General features: G+C 49.4%; 2 protein-coding genes across 2 annotated transcripts; one reads left to right on the plus strand and one right to left on the minus strand.

Moving 5' to 3' along the window:
- The first annotated feature begins 352 nt into the window (after positions 1-352).
- LOC145361602 (heme-binding protein 1-like) lies at positions 353-5,806 on the plus strand. Its single transcript, XM_080217454.1, has 4 exons — positions 353-616; positions 1,906-2,044; positions 4,294-4,474; positions 5,446-5,806. The coding sequence occupies exons 1-4, from the start codon at positions 539-541 to the stop codon at positions 5,621-5,623; spliced, it is 576 nt and encodes a 191-aa protein (XP_080073580.1). The 5' UTR covers positions 353-538; the 3' UTR covers positions 5,624-5,806.
- A 4,030-nt stretch (positions 5,807-9,836) lies between these two features.
- Positions 9,837-18,625, minus strand: LOC145361679 (uncharacterized). Its single transcript, XM_080217582.1, has 5 exons — positions 18,565-18,625; positions 15,903-16,132; positions 11,668-11,767; positions 10,679-10,808; positions 9,837-10,417 (listed from the first exon to the last, which is right to left on the minus strand). Exons 3-5 carry the CDS (start codon positions 11,750-11,752, stop codon positions 10,084-10,086), a joined length of 549 nt encoding a protein of 182 aa, XP_080073708.1. The 5' UTR covers positions 11,753-11,767; positions 15,903-16,132; positions 18,565-18,625; the 3' UTR covers positions 9,837-10,083.
- Between the last annotated feature and the right edge of the window lie 1,408 nt (positions 18,626-20,033).

Consider the following 20,033-nt stretch of genomic DNA (forward strand, 5'->3'; position numbering starts at 1 on the left):
TCACACAGTGAGTTGTTAGGGTCTATCTGAGAGTGTAGTGGGGACAGAATCAAAGCATTCAGCAGGGAAGTGGGTTGAAGATACATTAGCAGAGGGGCTATGGGGAAAGTGGGATTGGCTGCATTGCTCTTGCAGAGAGCTAGCATGAATACAAGGGGCCGAACGGCCTCCTTCTGTATTACTAGTTTTATAATTTTATGATTCTATCTGTTCATGGGGAACATTAACAGCGACACCTCAAATCCCGCAGCTGGAATTCAGGAATTGGCTCCAGGAAACTTCCTTTCATCAGGATTAACCCAATGGTTAATTGTTGGGACTGGGGGAGTGAAAGGGTTAACAGACTCCTCCCAGTTATGACAATGCATTTTCTGATTATCAAAGTTAATAACCTCTGTATTTTCTGAACTTCAATCTGTGTAATCACTGAACTGGGTTGCTGAGTGAAACTTTCACTCGGGGACATTGTCAAGACGTGTCCGAGATCAGGAGTATTTTTGTGTTTAGTGAATTGGGTTAAACTTCAGAAGGTGCGGACATGTTTGGGATGATCACAAACTCACTGTTCAGTCAGACTGAGAATAGACCCTGTCAGACCCTCAGCACAGAAACCAAGGTGAGAGGTTCCAGCACTTTGTAACTTCACTCAATCACAATCCCAAACTCCTGACAAACTTGGCTCTGAGTTTGTGTCTGAGATTCCCATTCCCATTCTCACTCTGCACTCAATCCGGATTGTGCAGCTTGGCCTCAGGACCGGGAAGCTGAGGAAGGGAAATAGGACAGGATCGGAAAATATATGTGTGTGTGTGTGTCTATCTGTGTGGGTGTGTTTCTGTGTGGGTGTGTATCTATCTGTGTGTGGGGGGTGGGGGACGGGAGGAATGGGTGTCCTTGTGTGTATGTATGTCTGTGTATGTGTGCATGTGTATGTATCTGTTTGTCTATGTGTGCTTGTCTGTGTCTCTGTGTGTGTCTGTATCTGTGTGTCCCTGTCTGTATCTGTGTGTGTGTCTCTGTGTGTATCTGTGTCTGTATGTATCTGTGTGTGTGTCTGTGTGTCTCTGTGTGTGTGTGTCTCTCTGTGCGTACGTGTGGAGTTGAATCAGTTCTGGTCAATGTCCAGACAGAGACCAATATCCAACTGGAAAGTTTCCAACTTTGTCGGAGGTTTAAATTCTGGGGAAATAAAGTATTTGAAAAATAGTTGGATTTACAACCTCTTCATATTGACGAACACGGCTGCGATTTACAGCTTTCTGCCTTGAACTGATTTGTGTTTGAAGAATTCCTCAGGGAAAACTTGCAGAGTCTGTGATTGAGTTAAACTGGGAGCTGTTATTATCAACATCAACAGGGGGCGAGAGATCTCCACAAAATATTCCTCCTCTGACCAGAGAAAGACAATTCTCCAAAAACATTTATCTGGGAGATTTCACCCATTGTGAATTACACTGGGAGATTTCACTGTGATTTCACACTGTGAATTACACTGGGAGATTTCACTGTGATTTCACACTGTGAATTACACAGGGAGATTTCACTGTGATTTCACCCATTGTGAATTACACTGGGAGATTTCACTGTGATTTCACCCATTGTGAATTACACTGGGAGATTTTACAGTGATTTCATGTTGTGAATTACACTGGGAGATTTCACTGTGATTTCACACTGTGAATTACACTGGGAGATTTCACTGTGATTTCACCTATTGTGAATTACACTGGGAGATTTCACAGTGATTTCACCCATTGTGAATTACACTGGGAGATTTCACTGTGATTTCACACTGTGAATTACACTGGAAGATTTCACTGCTGTATTCCTGCTGTGAATTTTGGTGAATTTTGTGTACAAATGGTCTCTCCATCTGAAAGGAAGTTTTATTTTTTTTTCTCACAGGGTGAACTGACCTTTGAGGAGCGGAAATATGAGGCTGGGAATTATGCCAGTGTCACCATCAGTGGGAAGCCATTTGACCAGGGTTCTGGAGAAGGAGCCTTGAAGCTGTTGAAATATATTGGAGGATCCAATGAGCAAGGTATTGAGGAATCTTCCTGAGTTTGAGGTGAGGGATTCAACTCCACCTGATGGAGGGGCCTCAACTGTCCCCAGGACTGAGGGTAAGATAGGCAGGAAAGTAACTGTCAGGAGGAAGTTCAGTGACTCCAGAGGGATGTTGACCAGCTGAGTGTGGCAGATAACGTAGGAAAATGTGAAATTCTTCACATGGGCAGGAAGAAAATTGATAAACGATTTAAATAGAAAGAGATCGGGTCGTTAGTCCATGAATCACAAAGACTGCAGAGCAGAAAGGGATTAGAATGTAAATACAATGTTGTTATTTATTGCAAGGGGAATGGAATATAAAAGTTGGGATGTTTTACTGCAGTTGTACAGGGTCTTGCTGAGACAGAATGCTGTGTACAGTTTTGGTCTCCTTACTTGAAAAAGGATGTAATTGGACAGGAGAGATTCAGAGAAGATTGAATCAACTCATTCTTGGGAAAAGGGCTTATCTTGTTGAAGAAAGGTCGAATGGGTTGAGGCAAGACATGTTAGAGCTCAGGAGAATGAGAGGTGATCTTACATTAAGGTTCTGAGGTGACTGGGAGGATCTTTTCTGTTTGTGTGCTTGGGATGGGTGGTGGGATAAGGGGACTAGAACTAGGGGAACCAGGTTTAAGAGTAGGAAGTAGGAGAGTTAGGGAACAAAGAGATCTAGGGGTACATGTTCATAACTCCTTGAAAGTCACAGGTGGACAGAGTGGTGAAGAAGGCATTCAACATGCTTGGTTTCATTGGTCAGAACATTGAATACAGGAGTTGGGACGTCTTGTTGAAGTTGTACAAGACATTGGTAAGGCCACACTTGGAATACTGTGTGCAATTCTGGTCACCCTATTATAGAAAGGATATTATTAAACTAGAAAGAGTGCAGAAAAGATTTACTAGGATGCTACCGGGACTTGATGGTTTGAGTTATAAGGAGAGGCTGGATAGACTGGGACTTTTTTCTCTGGAGCGTAGGAGGCTGAGGGGTGATCTTATAGAGGTCTATAAAATAATGAGGGGCACAGATCAGCTAGATAGTCAATATCTTTTCCCCAAAGGTAAGGGAGTCTAAAACTAGAGGGCATAGGTTTAAGGTGAGAGGGGAGAGATACAAAAGTGTCCAGAGGGGGCAATTGTTTCACACAGAGGGTGAGTGTCTGGAACGAGCTGCCAGAGGGTAGTAGTAGAGGTGGGTACAATTTTGTCCTTTAAAAAGCATTGAGACAGTTACATGGGTAAGATGGGTATAGAGGGATATGGGCCAATTGCAGGCAATTGGGATTTGGCTTAGGAGTTTAAAAAAAAGGGGGGCGTAGACAAGTTGGGCCGAAGGGCCTGTTTCCATGCTGTAAACCTCTATGACTCTGTGACTTTATGACTTGAAATCTCCCATTGTGAGACTGAGTTGAGAATTTTTTTCTCTGATAGTCTGGAATTCCGTTCCCAAGAAAGCAGCGAAGACTGGCTCACTGAGTTCATTCACGGCTAGAGTTTGATAGAGTTTTGATTGTCAAGAGAGTTGAGGGTTATGGGGGTGAGGGTGAATGGGGAGGGTGCGAGAGCAGACACAGTAGGAGTTAAATCCACAACCTTATTGAATGAAGAAGCAGCTCGAAGGGCCGAATGGCCCACTCCTATCCCTAGGTTCTGGGTTCTATTTCCCAAGTCTATTTATCACAACAACAACTTGCATTTATATAACTTTGTTAACACAATGAAACATACTTCACACAAGATGGTTACAAAACAAAATGTGAGTCTAAGGCACAGGAGGAGATATCTGGGCAGTGACAAAAAGCTCAGTCCAAGGAGGAAATTTAAAAAGGAGGAAAGTGAGGGGAGAGAGTGGGGAGATTTGGAGAGAGATTTCCACAGTTCAGGCTCCTGGGAACTGAGAGAGGAACCACCAACAGCGAGGTAAATAAAATCAGCAATTCTCAAGAGGCCAGAACTGGAGGAGGGCAGAGATCTCTGAGGGTTGTGGGGCTGGAGGAGGTGACAGAGACAGGGGAGGGATGAGGGCGATGGAGGGATTTGAAAGCATGGATGAACATCTTATAATCGGGCTGATGTCAGGTCAGGGGTCAGTGGAGGTCAGTGAGCAGAGGGTGGCAGTGGAACAGAATTTGGGGCGATTTCAGATATGAGCAGCACCATCTGGGGTGTGCCTGGGGCTCAGTGGGAGGGAAAGCTCATACCTGTTTCTGGCTAAGGAACTCTGGCTGGATTTTGCAGGTCTCCAGCTGGGGATGACAGCTCCGGTCAGTATGACTGTTCAACCAGGTGAGGGTGACAGCTTACAGCCCACAGTCGAGGTTCAAATCCGGATCCCCAACAAATTTCAGGAGAATGTTCCCAAACCAACAGATGAAAGTATCGAGATTAAACATCAAGAGGGGATCACAGTCTACTCCACGTAAGTCAGTGAAAGAGGAAAGCTCTGAGTGTTGGCTCCAGGTTCTGGAATGGGGTCAGTACCTGGTCCCCGGTGAAACACTGGGATGGGAACGGAGAGGGATATTCGGAGATTCCCACAGACTCTGCGGTTAGCCTGTTTCCCACCCCAGTGACAGGAATTTCACCGCAAATCGATCGGCTTCACAATTCAAGATTCAACATCCATTTTCCACTCCCTCAGTACTGACCCTCTGACAGTGCGGCACTCCCTCAGTACTGACCCTCTGACAGTGCGGCGCTCCCTCAGTACTGACCCTCTGACAGTGCGGCACTCCCTCAGTACTGACCCTCTGACAGTGCGGCACTCCCTCAGTACCGACCCTCTGACAGTGCGGCACTCCCTCAGTACTGACCCTCTGACAGTGTGGCACTCCCTCAGTACTGACCCTCTGACAGTGCGGCACTCCCTCAGTACTGACCCTCTGACAGTGCGGCACTCCCTCAGTACTGACCCTCTGACAGTGCGGCACTCCCTCAGCACTGACCCTCTGACAGTGCGGCACTCCCTCAGCGCTGACCCTCCGACAGTGCGGCACTCCCTCAGCGCTGACCCTCTGACAGTGCGGCACTCCCTCAGCGCTGACCCTCCGACAGTGCGGCGCTCCCTCAGCGCTGACCCTCCGACAGTGCGGCACTCCCTCAGCACTGACCCTCTGACAGTGCGGCACTCCCTCAGTACTGACCCTCTGACAGTGCTGCACTCCCTCAGTACTGACCCTCTGACAGTGCTGCACTCCCTCAGTACTGACCCTCTGACAGTGCTGCACTCCCTCAGTACTGTATTGGGAGTGTGAATGTTGGTTTTGAGCACCAGTTTGTTGAGTGGACTGGCAGCCAGAGAATTGTGATTGAGCAGTGGGAGTTCTCCATGGGCCCTGTCTCTCATGCTGGTTCCTCTCGGTGACAGTATCTCTTGTTTGTATTTTACAGTCAGTTTGGAGGTTTCGCCAAGGAAGCTCAGTGGGTTGAACATGCAGGGAAGCTGCGAGCAGCGCTGGGGGACACAGTGCCCTATCACCGGGATTTCTACATCTGCGCCGGGTATGATCCACCAATGAAACCTGTTGGTAGGAAGAATGAAGTATGGTTTCTGAAGAAGGAGGATTGAAGGTTGATGCTGAAACAGGAACCACATCGACCAACACACAGGAAACCTCAGAGAAAACCACATCGAATATTTTCTCAAATCCTCTGAAATCTCAATAAATATTCAAATACTTCAGGAACCTCTTCTCAATCTCTGAATACGAAGCAAGCCAAACTTCTGGTGTAAATCTCCCTCTCTCTCTGCCCCCCCCCGTCTCTCTCTGCCCCCCCCCCCTCTCTCTGCCCCCCCCCCCCCTCTCTCTGCCCCCCCCCCCTCTCTCTGCCCCCCCCCCTCTCTCTGCCCCCCCCCCTCTCTCTGCCCCCCCCCCCTCTCTCTGCCCCCCCCCCCTCTCTCTGCCCCCCCCCCTCTCTCTGCCCCCCCCCTCTCTCTGCCCCCCCCCCTCTCTCTGCCCCCCCCCCCTCTCTCTGCCCCCCCCCCCTCTCTCTGCCCCCTCCCCCTCTCTCTGCCCCCTTGTCTCTCTCTGGCCCCCCCCCCCCGTCTCTCTCTGCCCCCCCCCCGTCTCTCTCTGCCCCCCCCCCGTCTCTCTCTGCCCCCCCCCCGTCTCTCTCTGCCCCCCCCCCGTCTCTCTCTGCCCCCCCCCCCGTCTCTCTCTGCCCCCCCCGTCTCTCTCTGCCCCCCCCCTCTCTCTCTGCCCCCCCCCTCTCTCTCTGCCCCCCCCCCCCTCTCTCTCTGCCCCCCCCCTCTCTCTCTGCCCCCCCCCCTCTCTCTCTGCCCCCCCCCCTCTCTCTATTTCCTCCTCACTCTGTCTCTCCTTCCTTGATCTTTCTATCTCCAGGGTTGGAATTTCACCATCAGTTGGGATGTGATCGGAAAATCTGGCTATTTGAAAATTCATTAACTTCAGCTGGACTGGAAAATCCTGATGGGAGGGGCTGTAAAATTCTGCTCCATCTCTCCTCCACTTTCCCGCTATCTATCGATCTCACTCTCTATCTCTGTCTGTCTATCACTCTCGGTCTTTCTCCCTATTCTCTCTCTCCCTCATTCCTCCTGTTTCTTGGCTCCCTCTTCACTCCCTCTGATTCCAGCAAATTCTCTCAGAATTGGAAAAGTTCTCCTCAGAAACCCTTCCCCTCTCTGACACGGAGTCTGTCTGCCTCCAGTGTAACTGCAAATACATTTCCTTCAAATTTAATATTATCCACACGGAACCCGTTAAACTTCACTTTTTAAATTTTAAATTGATAGAAATTGTTCTTCTGTCAGTCAGACAATGTTGGAGTGGTTAATCCGGAACTCTCTCTGCTTCACTGCATATCAGGAGGCAGGAATATCTCAAATTGAGCCTCAGCCTGGGCAGGGAACAGAACTCCATTCACATTAAACATCAGCGATAGACCGAGTTAAACAATCTCCAACCGGTGGATCTGATCAAAGCTTTACCATCCAATCAGGAACGCTGATGGATAATTAAACAACAAACTGGGGAGGCTCCACTAAACATCCCCGTTCTCACTGACAAGGGGGTCTGGTCCATTACTGCAAAAACCAAGGAGTTCCTCAGGGGAGGGTCCGAGACCCAACCATCTTCAGCTGTGTCATCAATGTCCTTCCTTCTATTATAAGGTCAGAGGTGGGGATACGCGCTGATGACTGCACAACGTTTACCATTGGTAACTCCTCAGTATATAACTCCTCAGATACTGAAACGGACCATGTCAAAATGCAGCAAGACCTGGACAATATCCAGACTTGGGCTGACAAGTGGCAAATAACATTCGAGTCACACAAGTGCCAGGAAATGACCATCTCCAACAAGAGAGGATCCAACCATATCACCCCTTGCTATTCAACCACAATATCATCACTGAATTCCCCACAATCAACATTTTGGGGGTTACCCTCGACCAGAAACTGAACTGGACTAGCTAGATAAATGCTGTGGCTACCAGAACAGTTGAAAGGCTAGGAATTCTGTGATGAATAACTCACCTCCTGACTCTCCAAAGCCTGTCCACCAATCACTGAGTGCATGATGCCAACCACCTAATTTTAAACAGAGATTTTCTTTACAACACTTTGTAATGAAACACAAAATAAGAATGTAACGCTTTAATAAATGTATAAAACATTACACACTGATATTTTTGGGTTAAAGATTACAGTCACTGAGTGGAAGGGCTGTGATTATCTCTGAAGTCTCACACTCCCAGTCAGTAACACTGTGTTTGTACTGAGGGGTAGATCCCAGTTATACTGCCGGTTGTGCCTCACATTCTGCATCCAGTAATACAGCAAACATGAAGGAATTTACTAATGTGCATTTCAATCAACTTATCAGGTTCATCTCACAGAACCACATCAAGAGAGAGAGCCAATGAAATGCAGTGAATGCTGTCTTCTAATCAAAATGGCTGCCAATTTCTGCAAAAAAACCCCACACACACAGTGATCAGTTAACCTTACTGTGACAGTGCGGCACTCCCTCAGCACTGACCCTCTGACAGTGCGGCACTCCCTCAGCGCTGACCCTCTGACAGTGCGGCACTCCCTCAGCGCTGACCCCCTGACAGTGCGGCACTCCCTCAGCGCTGACCCTCTGACAGTGCGGCACTCCCTCAGCGCTGACCCTCTGACAGTGCGGCACTCCCTCAGTACTGACCCTGTGACAGTGCGGCACTCCCTCAGCACTGACCCTCTGACAGTGCGGCACTCCCTCAGCGCTGACCCCCTGACAGTGCGGCACTCCCTCAGCGCTGACCCTCTGACAGTGCGGCACTCCCTCAGCACTGACCCTCTGACAGTGCGGCACTCCCTCAGCGCTGACCCTCTGACAGTGCGGCACTCCCTCAGCGCTGACCCTCTGACAGTGCGGCACTCCCTCAGCGCTGACCCTCTGACAGTGCGGCACTCCCTCAGCGCTGACCCACTGACAGTGCGGCACTCCCTCAGCGCTGACCCTCTGACAGTGCGGCACTCCCTCAGCGCTGACCCTCTGACAGTGCGGCACTCCCTCAGCACTGACCCTCTGACAGTGCGGCACTCCCTCAGCGCTGACCCTCTGACAGTGCGGCACTCCCTCAGCGCTGACCCTCTGACAGTGCGGCACTCCCTCAGTACTGACCCTCTGACAGTCCCTGTGGCCCCAAGCTCTTAAATCCCCCCCAAACCTTTCCATCTCTGTACCTCTCTCTCTCTGTCTCTCCTTTTCTGAAGACTCTCACTGATGAAGTCTGTGCTGTTCCATTTGTTGGAAAGTTTGAGAAAAGCCAATGTGGTGGAATTGGAAAGGAGTTACATATCCAGGGAGGGATGGGTTTGTGCAGCAATGGGAAAGGTTATTAAAGTGATGAATAAACATTATGGGATCCTGGGCTTTGTAAATCACGATGTGGGTATGCCGGCGTTGGACTGGCGTAAACACAGTTTGTGAGTAAACACAAGCTTGTGAGTATTATCAAATAAATCGGTTGGACTGAAACCTGGTGTTGTCAGACTTTTTACTTTGTAAATCACAGCAGAGTGTGGAAATCCAGCCCAAATCAAACACTGAGAGAGGACGGAAGGACTTTGGACAGGGAGATTTTCTGGAATAGTTTCAGGATTGAAGGATCCCTGGAGAATTTGTTCTCCTTACAGCAGAGAAAAGTATTTATTAAAATAATCGAGGCTTCAGACTGAGTAAACAATGAAGAATTGTTGCCATTGGTTTCAGGGTTGTCCACAGAGGACACAGATTCAGGGGGATCGACAAAAATGCCCGAGGTGATATAAAATCACAGCAAGGAACTAATCAGGAACAGGAGGAGGCCACTCAGCCCCTCGAACCTGTTCTGCCATTGGATAAGATCATTGGCTGCGGCATTGAGATGTGGGGATTATCTTCACTTTCCTCTCTGTCCCCTATTAACCTTTGACTCGTTTGTGGATTAAAACTCTTCAACTCAACCGCGAGCATTTTGAATGAGCCAAAACCCTCAGTGTGGAAGAGAATTCCAAACAGCAGAAACATCAGGAAGGAATTCTTTCCACCGGGAAGGGGTTCAGATTCCCAATGCACTGTCTGGCTGGATGGTGGATTCAAAAGTAACTTTGGAAAGGGAGTTGGATTAAAACCCTCTGGGGGAGAATTGTGGGAATATGGAAAAGAGTCAGGAAGTGGATTTAACTGGATTACTCTTTAGAAGGGCCCGGAGAGATGTAATGGGCCAAATGGCCTCCTTCTGCACTGCAGGGATTCTATAATAATGGGCCGAATGGCCTGCATGTGTGCTGTTCCTGTGATCTGCCCTGATATCTCCTCCAGTAAGTGATATTGTTTGAGCTTATTTATTCTGTGAAGTACGTTGGCATATTTGATGATGTTATGGGTTTTAGAAATTGTCGCCCAATATTTCGAGGTACGGGGGGGAGGTCAGAACACAAACGTTCAGTGTTGGAGTTGGGTGCAGTTGGGTCGCAGGGGTCCCAGACGTGGGCAACGCCAAGCTGGCTTCATGCTGGGCCTGGGGGACAGGTCCTCACTGGCACAATGCTCCAATCTGACACACTTCAGATCTTTTGGAGTTGGCTGCTTCCTGTCTCCTGCCCACTGACTTTCTCCTCTGCTGTGAGCTCCGGATACGTTTCTGGATTAGAGACCGGCTTGGGATATGGTTCCGGCTCTGGTAAACTGACCCCTTCCTTGGCAACCTCTTCATCACCACACGTTTAATCTTCACCGGCTTCCCGTATCCCACTTGGGTGAAAATTTTCTCCAAACCCGTCAGAATCGCTGTCAGGTCTGTAACTCGTGTCTTCAGAGCCTGGATCTCCTTAAACAGATCATCTAATGCCTCAGAAAGCGGCTGAATCCTGGACACAGAGAGAGAGGGGAGTCAGTGACTGTACATGTCTACACATCGCCTCACACACTCTCTTTCTATCCCTGTCTCACTCTCCCTTTCCCTTTATGATCTCTATCACTCTCCCTCCCTTCTTCTCTATTATTTCTCTATCACTCTACTCTCACTCCCTCTTTCTCTCTTTGTCATCTCTCTCTATCACTCTCTCTCTCTGTGTCTCTCTCACTCTCTGCCTCTCTCCATCACTATTCCACACCCCCCCACCCCGTACCTGGAGTAGTCGGGAAGGATATCCTGTGGTTTATTAATCATTGTGTCCTTTACGTGCTTGAAGATTCTACTTCCCCAGTGATCCAGTAACCGGGTGATGCTGCGAACCCCGTTAATATTCACTCTGTCCGCTGGAAGCAAACATTTACACAGTGAACCTGGGAACTGAGACTCAAATTGTATCAAAAACATCCCAAAAAATCCCCAAAAACACTAATCCCGGAGACACCTCATCCCAGGAACACCTCATCCCAAAAATACCTCATCCCAGGAACATCTCATCCCAAAAATACCTCATCCCAGCAACACCTCATCCCAGAAACACCTCATCCCAGGAACACCTCATCCCAGAAACACCTCATCCCAAAAATACCTCATCCCAAAAATACCTCATCCCAAAAATACCTCATCCCAGAAACACCTCATCCCAAAAATACCTCATCCCAGAAACACCTCATCCCAAAAATACCTCATCCCAGGAACACCTCATCCCAGAAACACCTCATCCCAAAAATACCTCATCCCAAAAATACCTCATCCCAAAAATACCTCATCCCAGAAACACCTCATCCCAAAAATACCTCATCCCAGAAACACCTCATCCCAAAAATACCTCATCCCAGGAACACCTCATCCCAGAAACACCTCATCCCAAAAATACCTCATCCCAGGAACACCTCATCCCAGCAACACCTCATCCCAAAAACACCTCATCCCAGGAACAGATAACCCCGCCCCCAGATCCTAACCCCGCCCCCAATACTAACTCCGCCCACAAGCATTAACCCCGCCCATAGATACTAACCCCGCCCCAGATACTAACACTGCCCACAAATAATAACCCCGCCCCCAGATATTAACCCCGCCCTCAGATATTAACCCCACCCTGAAACATTAACCCCACCCCTGATATTAGCCCCCTCCCTGTGTTGGAGATGCTGAGCGCTGAACACTGTCCAGAGTGAGGACCCCCTGCCCCTCCCTTCCTACCTCCATCCCGGTAATTCCATCCCCAATGCTCACTGCTCTGAGCCAGAGCCAGGAAGAGAGCCATCAACTGCAGAGGGAACTTCATCCTAAATCCTGGAGCCTGGAGAGAGAGAGGAGAGCAAGAGGATCAGAGACACACCACAATCTGCTCAGACTGGGGAGGGACAGGAGGGGAAATCAGAACATCCCACAGAGAGGGGGGTGACCCACAGAGAGAGGGGTGACCCACAGAGAGAGGGGTGACCCACAGAGAGAGGGGTGACCCACAGAGAGAGGGGGGTGACCCACAGAGAGGGGGGTGACCCACAGAGAGGGGGGTGACCCACAGAGAGAGGGGTGACCCACAGAGAGAGGGGTGACCCACAGAGAGAGGGGTGACCCACAGAGAGAGGGTGACCCACAGAGAGGGGGTGACCCACAGAGAGAGGGGTGGCCCGCAGAGAGAGGGGTGACCCGCAGAGAGAGGGGTGGCCCACAGAGAGAGGGGTGACCCACAGAGAGGGGGTGACCCACAGAGAGAGGGGTGACCCGCAGAGAGAGGGGTGACCCGCAGAGAGAGGGGTGACCCGCAGAGAGAGGGGTGACCCACAGAGAGAGGGGTGACCCGCAGAGAGAGGGGTGACCCGCAGAGAGAGGGGTGACCCGCAGAGAGAGGGGTGACCCGCAGAGAGAGGGGTGACCCACAGAGAGGGGGGTGACCCGCAGAGAGAGGGGTGACCCACAGAGAGGGGGTGACCCACAGAGAGAGGGGTGGCCCGCAGAGAGAGGGGTGACCCGCAGAGAGAGGGGTGACCCGCAGAGAGAGGGGTGACCCACAGAGAGGGGGGTGACCCGCAGAGAGAGGGGTGACCCGCAGAGAGAGGGGTGACCCGCAGAGAGAGGGGTGACCCACAGAGAGGGGGGTGACCCACAGAGAGGGGGGTGACCCACAGAGAGAGGGGTGGCCCGCAGAGAGAGGGGAAATAGGAATTCTGGTTAATGGGGAGATAGGAATTCTGAACCGTTCCAAGTTTGTGACAGTAATTCAGAAATATGAACAAGTATTAAACTGAAACCTTAAAATATTAAAATATTAAACGCCGCACCTGTGCAAAGATATTTTGGCCTTGGAGGGAGTGCAGAGGAGGTTTACTAGGCTGATACTGGAGTTGAGGGGATTGAGCTATGAGGAGAGGCTGAATAAACTAGGCTTGTACTCGTTAGAGTTTAGAAGAATGAGAGGAGATCTCATTGAGACGTATAAGATGATGAATGGGATGGATAGGATAGAGGTGGAAAGACTCTTCCCGCTCAGAAAGGACAGTAGGACTAGGGGGCACAGCCTCAAGATAAAGGGGGAGGCGGTTTAGAACGGAGTTGAGGAGGAACTTCTTCACTCAAAGGGTGGTGAATCTCTGGAATTCTCTGCCCGTTGAAGTGGTGGAGGCTGCCTCGCTAAATATTTTTAAGACGCGGGTTGATGGGTTTTTGATAAGAGAGGGGATTAAGGGTTATGGGGAGAGGGCGGGAATGTGGAGCTGAGCCACGACAGATCAGCCATGATCTTATTGAATGGCGGGGCAGGCTCGAAGGGCTGGATGGCCTACTCCTGCTCCTATTTCTTATGTTCTTATGTTCTTATGAAACGTATTACTGAGAACGAGCGGATTGTTCTCAGCAGATTCATGGAGTGCAGAGTCTGGCACTGAACAGGTTAAACACTAAATCCCATCACAGTCAGAGAGAAGGCTGGGATCCTTCCTATCCTACCCCCCCGTGGGCCGAAGGGCCTGGTCCTGTTCTTCACTCACTTTTCACTTCATCAATCTGAAATCTTTTGCCAAATTATTAATATTCAAGAGTAAACATTGAAAGCTCACAAAATAATTACATTTAAAAAAGTTCTGAAATAAACAGAAATTACAAACTGCTTCAGAACTCGACACTGGAAATAATCCTTCCCATTTCTAATACACTGAGGCTGAGGGTGTGAGGGTGAGTGAGTGGAGTTGAGAGGATGTGTGTGAGTGAGTGTGAGTAAGTGTGAGGGAGTGAGCATGAGTGAGAGTGAGTGAGGTGTGAATGAGTGAGGAGTGATTGTGAATGAGTGAGGAGTGAGAGTGAGTGAGTGTGAGTGAGTGACTGAGGAGTGGGAGGGTGTGTGAGGAGTGAGTGAGTGAAGAGTTGGGAGAGTGTGTGAGTGAGGAGTGATTGTGAGTGAGTGAGGAGTGAGTGAGTGAGGAGTGGGAGGGTGTGTGAGTGTGAGTGAGTGAGGAGTGAGTGAGTGAGGAGTGAGTGTGAGTGAGGAGTGTGAGAGTGAGTGAGTGAGGAGTGGGAGGGTGAGTGAGTGAGTGAGGATTGAGTGAGAGTGAGTGAGTGAGGAGTGGGAGGGTGAGTGAGTGAGAAGTGAGTGTGAGTGAGTGAGGAGTGGGAGGGTGAGTGAGTGAGTGAGGAGTGAGTGTGAGTGAGGAGCAGGAGGGTGAGTGAGTGAGTGTGTGACTGAGTATGTGAGGAGTGGGAGGGTGAGTGAGTGAGTGAGGAGTGAGTGTGAGTGAGTGAGGAGTGGGAGGATGAGTGAGTGAGTGAGTGAGGAGTGAGTGTGAGTGAGTGAGTGAGGAATGGGAGGGTGAGTGAGTGAGTGAGGAGTGAGTGTGAGTGAGTGAGGAGTGGGAGGGTGAGTGAGTGAGTGAGGAGTGAGTGTGAGTGAGGAGTGGGAGGGTGAGTGAGTGAGTGAGTGAATGAGGAGTGAGTGTGAGTGAGTGAGGAGTGGGAGGGTGTGAGTGAGTGAGGAGTGAGTGAGTGAGGAGTGGGAGGGTGAGTGAGTGAGTGAGGAGTGAGTGTGAGTGAGGAGTGGGAGGGTGAGTGAGTGAGTGAGTGAGGAGTGAGTGTGAGTGAGGAGTGGGAGGGTGAGTGAGTGAGAGAGTGAGTGAGTGTGAGTGAGTGAGTGAGTGAGTGAGGAGTGGGAGGGTGAGTGAGTGAGTGAGAGAGTGAGTGAGTGTGAGTGAGGAGTGGGAGGGTGAGTGAGTGAGTGAGTGAGGAGTGAGTGTGAGTGAGTGAGTGAGGAGTGGGAGGGTGAGTGAGTGAGTGAGTGAGGAGTGAGTGAGTGAGTGAGTGAGGAGTGGGAGGGCGAGTGAGTGAGTGAGAGAGTGAGTGAGTGTGAGTGAGTGAGTGAAGAGTGGGAGGGCGAGTGAGTGAGTGAGAGAGTGAGTGAGTGTGAGTGAGTGAGGAGTGGGAGGGTGAGTGAGTGAGTGAGGAGTGGGAGGGTGAGTGAGTGAGTGAGTGTGAGTGAGTGAGGAGTGGGAGGGTGAGTGAGTGAGTGAGAGAGTGAGTGAGTGTGAGTGAGTGAGGAGTGGGAGGGTGAGTGAGTGAGAGAGTGAGTGTGTGAGTGAGGAGTGGGAGGGTGAGTGAGTGAGGAGTGGGAGGGTGAGTGAGTGAGTGAGTGAGGAGTGGGAGGGTGAGTGAGTGAGTGAGTGTGAGTGAGTGAGGAGTGGGAGGGTGAGTGAGTGAGAGAGTGAGTGTGTGAGTGAGGAGTGGGAGGGTGAGTGAGTGAGGAGTGGGAGGGTGAGTGAGTGAGTGAGTGAGGAGTGGGAGGGTGAGTGAGTGAGTGAGTGTGAGTGAGTGAGGAGTGGGAGGGTGAGTGAGTGAGTGAGAGAGTGAGTGAGTGTGAGTGAGGAGTGGGAGGGTGAGTGAGTGAGGAGTGGGAGGGTGAGTGAGTGAGTGAGTGAGGAGTGGGAGGGTGAGTGAGTGAGTGAGGAGTGGGAGGGTGAGTGAGTGAGTGAGAGAGTGAGTGAGTGTGAGTGAGTGAGGAGTGGGAGGGTGAGTGAGTGAGAGAGTGAGTGAGTGTGAGTGAGTGAGGAGTGGGAGGGTGAGTGAGTGAGGAGTGGGAGGGTGAGTGAGTGAGTGAGTGAGGAGTGGGAGGGTGAGTGAGTGAGTGTGAGTGAGTGAGGAGTGGGAGGGTGAGTGAGTGAGTGAGGAGTGGGAGGGTGGGTTCTCAGTGGGATTCTGGAGGGTTGCCCGCTGGCCGGCAGAGCGCTGAGAAACAGTTGGATATTTTCAGTTTCTGAATTTTAAACCGAATGGAGGAAAGTGAGAATTATTTTTTGGAAAGGAATAAACCTTTCAGTTAATGATCATCCCTTCAACCCCAGCCAGAGGTACAGAATCAGCAAGAACCCCCCATCCACAAACCCTAATTAAAGAAACCTTCCACATTTCTGTTATTAGCTGTCTAGCCGTTGGACGGATGAATATTTTACCTTTTGATCCTGAGCTGTTCTGTCTGTGAGGTGAGAATTCTCCCGGCCGGGGGAACTTGTCCCTATCCCCAGGGTTCCTCACAGCTTTTCTCAAACTCACAAAGTTTCGCAGTCACTTTGACCGGAGTTGCTCCATAATCCTTTCTAACTGAGTGACGCGTGAAGCAGCCTTTAATCTCCAGCTGGTAAAAGGATGTGAGCCTTAACGGCAACTAGCCTTGGAAATGAGTCTGGAGAAAGAGATTGGAGCAAGTGTTTAAATCTGTGCATTATATACTGTCTGTTATACTGAAATTCTCACTGTTTTCACTGAATTCTGCTTCCTCATAATTAGAAACTCTCCGACCCGAGCCTGTCCACATCAGAGAGAGAGTTACTGATTAGGCTGAGTTTAGTTGTGTGATTTTCTGCAGGAATATTACCGACAATAACTTAAAGACCAATCATTTAAAATAAATAATCTGAATTTACAACAACAGTGACCGCAAAAAGGACACAGAGTAACACCATCGCTCAAGCAGATTCTGCCCCCACTCCCCCTGACACCCTGTTAAAAAATCACAGAATTGTTACAATGCAGAACGAACCCATTCAGCCCATCGTTTGCACCGGCTCTCCCAACGAGCAAATTTCCTTAGTCCCATTTCCAATCTTCTCACCACACTAAACCTACACATTTTCCAATAATAGTTTCATTCCCTTTTGAAAACTTCAATTGAATCTTTCTCCACCACACTCTCAGACAGTACATTCCAGATCCTAATCACTCGCTATGTGAATCTGTCTCCACCACACTCTCAGACAGTACATTCCAGATCCTAATCACTCACTGTGGGAATCTGTCTCCACCACACTCTCAGACAGTACATTCCAGATCCTAATCACTCACTGTGTGAATCTGTCTCCACCACACTCTCAGACAGTACATTCCAGATCCTAATCACTCGCTATGTGAATCTGTCTCCACCACACTCTCAGACAGTACATTCCAGATCCTAATCACTCACTGTGGGAATCTGTCTCCACCACACTCTCAGACAGTACATTCCAGATCCTAATCACTTGCTGTGTGAATCTGTCTCCACCACACTCTCAGACAGTACATTCCAGATCCTAATCACTCGCTGTGTGAATCTGTCTCCACCACACTCTCAGACAGTGTATTCCAGATCCTAACCACTCGCTGTGTGAATCTGTCTCCACCACACTCTTAGACAGTACATTCCAGATCCTAACCACTCGCTGTGTGAATCTGTCTCCACCACACTCGCAGACAGTACATTCCAGATCCTAATCACTCGCTGTGTGAATCTGTCTCCACCACACTCTCAGACAGTGTATTCCAGATCCTAACCACTCGCTGTGTGAATCTGTCTCCACCACACTCTCAGACAGTGTATTCCAGATCCTAACCACTCGCTGTGTGAATCTGTCTCCACCACACTCTCAGACAGTACATTCCAGATCCTAATCACTCGCTGTGTGAATCTTATTTTGAGGCTATGCCCCCTAGTTCTAGTTTCACCTGCCAGTGGAAACAACTTCCCTGCTTCTATCTTATCTATTCCCTTTATAACTTTATATTCTTCTGTATGATCTCCCCTCATTCTTTTGAATCCCAATGAGTATAGCCCCAGTCTACTCAGTCTCTCCTCATAAGCCAACCCTCTCAACTCCGGAATTGCTCCAGTGCCAGTATATCCTTTCTCAAGTAAGGAGACCAAACTGCACACAGTACTCCAGGTGTGGCCTCACCAGCACCTTATACAGCTGCAACATAACCTCGCTGTTTTTAAACTCCATCCCTCTAGCAATGAAGGACAAAATTTCATTTGTCTTCTTAATTCCCTGCTGTATCTGCAAACCAGCTCCTTGAGATTCCTGCACAAGCACACCCAGGTCCCTCTGCACATGCTGTAATTTTTTACCATTTAAATAATAGTCCATTTTGCTGTTATTCCTACCAAAATGGATGACCTCACAGTGTAAATCACAGTGAGTACATATCACAGTGTTACATATCACGGTGTGTATATTCACAGTGTGTACCTATCACCGTGTGTACATATCACAGTATCTACACATCACTGTGTGTACATATCACTGTGTATATATATCACAGCGTGAACATAGTGTTCCATATCAGTGTGTGCATATTACAGTATGTACATATCACTGTATGTATATTTCACAATATCGCAATGTATTTATCATAATGTAGATCACACAATTTATACCATCAACAGGTCAAAATTTATAGATTGCATTTATCACAATCTGCAGAATGTGTGTGTCAATGTATGTGTGCATGTGTGTGTATGTGTGCCATTGTGTGTCTGTGTGTGTATATCTGTGGGTCAGTGTGTGTGTCTGTCAATGTGTGTGTCAGAGTGTATATCAGTTTGCATGTGTATGTATTTGTGTGTGTCAGTGTGTGTGTCTGTGTCAATGTGTGTGTCGGTGTGTGTCTGTGGGTGTCTTTGCATATTTGTGTGTCTATCTGTGTCCTTGTGTGTGTGTGTGTGTGTGTGTCAGAGTGTGTATCGGTTTGCATGTATGTCAGTGTCCAAGTTTCCGTGTTTCAGTCTGCCCCCCACCCCTGCCCACACCCCACTCCACCTACACCCCCAACCTGCCCCACCCCAGCTGATTTTGTTCATACCTGGTGTCTATTCAGTCAGGCTTTAGCCAGAGTGATGGCTTCTTTATCCCCTCAATCCAAGGGTTTTGGGTGGGGATTGCAGCCTTATCCGGGGCTCAGAGCACCCAGCTGGAGACCAGCACCATGCTCCCCACCCCCCCAACCACCACCCCCCACCCCCTAACCCCCACGCAAACCCTATGGACACAGTAATGAGCTGAAGCTGCCACCCCCCAAAGCTCAGCTCCAGCAACATGTGTTCAGATGAACAAAGACGTGAAGAGATGCCAGAAACTTGCCTCATCACAGAGACATCTTGGCCATGGACGATGGAACTATTTTTACACTTTGGAAACGTTGCTGCAGATTGAAAACAGACAGTTTGTGAAAAGTGAGGGCCCAACATCAATGCAGCAAATAAACAGAAGTTGTTTACACACAGAGAGGCGAGCTGGAACAAATTCATTTGCTGGTCCTTAGTTACTTCAAAGATGTGTTTGCAAAAAGAAAATACATTTCCAAAATGCCTTTGACCAGCCGGGGACAATGAGTTAGCCTGAAGTGTGGCCACTTTTGTAAAGTAGAGAATGTGACAGTCAGGATACACACAGCAAGATCCCACACATAACAATAACCACACGCTCACTTCCCTTGGTGATGTTCATAAATGAATACACACTGGCCTCAGGACACAGAGAAAAACTCCCTTTCCCGGTTTCCCCTCAATGCCCTGGGAATTTTACATTCCAGCTAACACCGTCAGGGCAATGTCCAATCCAAAAGATGGCATCTTCAACAGTGTGGCACTCCCTCAGCACTGACCCTCTGACAGTGCGGCACTCCCTCAGCACTGACCCTCTGACAGTACGGCACTCCCTCAGCACTGACCCTCTGACAGTGCGGCACTCCCTCAGCACTGACCCTCTGACAGTGCGGCACTCCCTCAGCACTGACCCTCTGACAGTGCGGCACTCCCTCAGCACTGACCCTCTGACAGTGCGGCACTCCCTCAGCACTGACCCTCTGACAGTGCGGCACTCCCTCAGTACTGACCCTCTGACAGTGCGGCACTCCCTCAGTACTATACACCGGGGGCACTTCTCTATCCATTATTGACTTCTTCATTGTCTTCTTGACCAGCCAAATGGGTGACAGAGTGGGTTAGCACCGCTGCCTCACAGCACCAGGGTCCCAAGATCAATTCCTGGCTTGGGTCACTGTCTGTGTGGAGTTTGTATGTTCTCCCCGTGTCTGCGTGGGTTTTCTGTGGCTGCTCCGATTTTTCTCCCACAGTCTGAAAGACGTGCTGGTTAGGGTGCATTGACCCAAACAGTCATCGGACTGTGGCGAGCAGGGGATTTTCACAGTAATTTCATTGCAGTGTTAATGTGAACCTTACTTGTGACTAATAAATAAACTTTAAACAAACTTTGATTGGATCTTGTTTATTTCACTCTCTGGGTACGAGTTGAGCTGGGTTCAGGGTGAAT

The sequence above is a fragment of the Carcharhinus amblyrhynchos genome, chromosome 35 (assembly GCF_965287045.1).
Source record: "Carcharhinus amblyrhynchos chromosome 35, sCarAmb.v2.hapA, whole genome shotgun sequence".
In the NCBI taxonomy this organism is placed as follows: domain Eukaryota; kingdom Metazoa; phylum Chordata; class Chondrichthyes; order Carcharhiniformes; family Carcharhinidae; genus Carcharhinus; species Carcharhinus amblyrhynchos.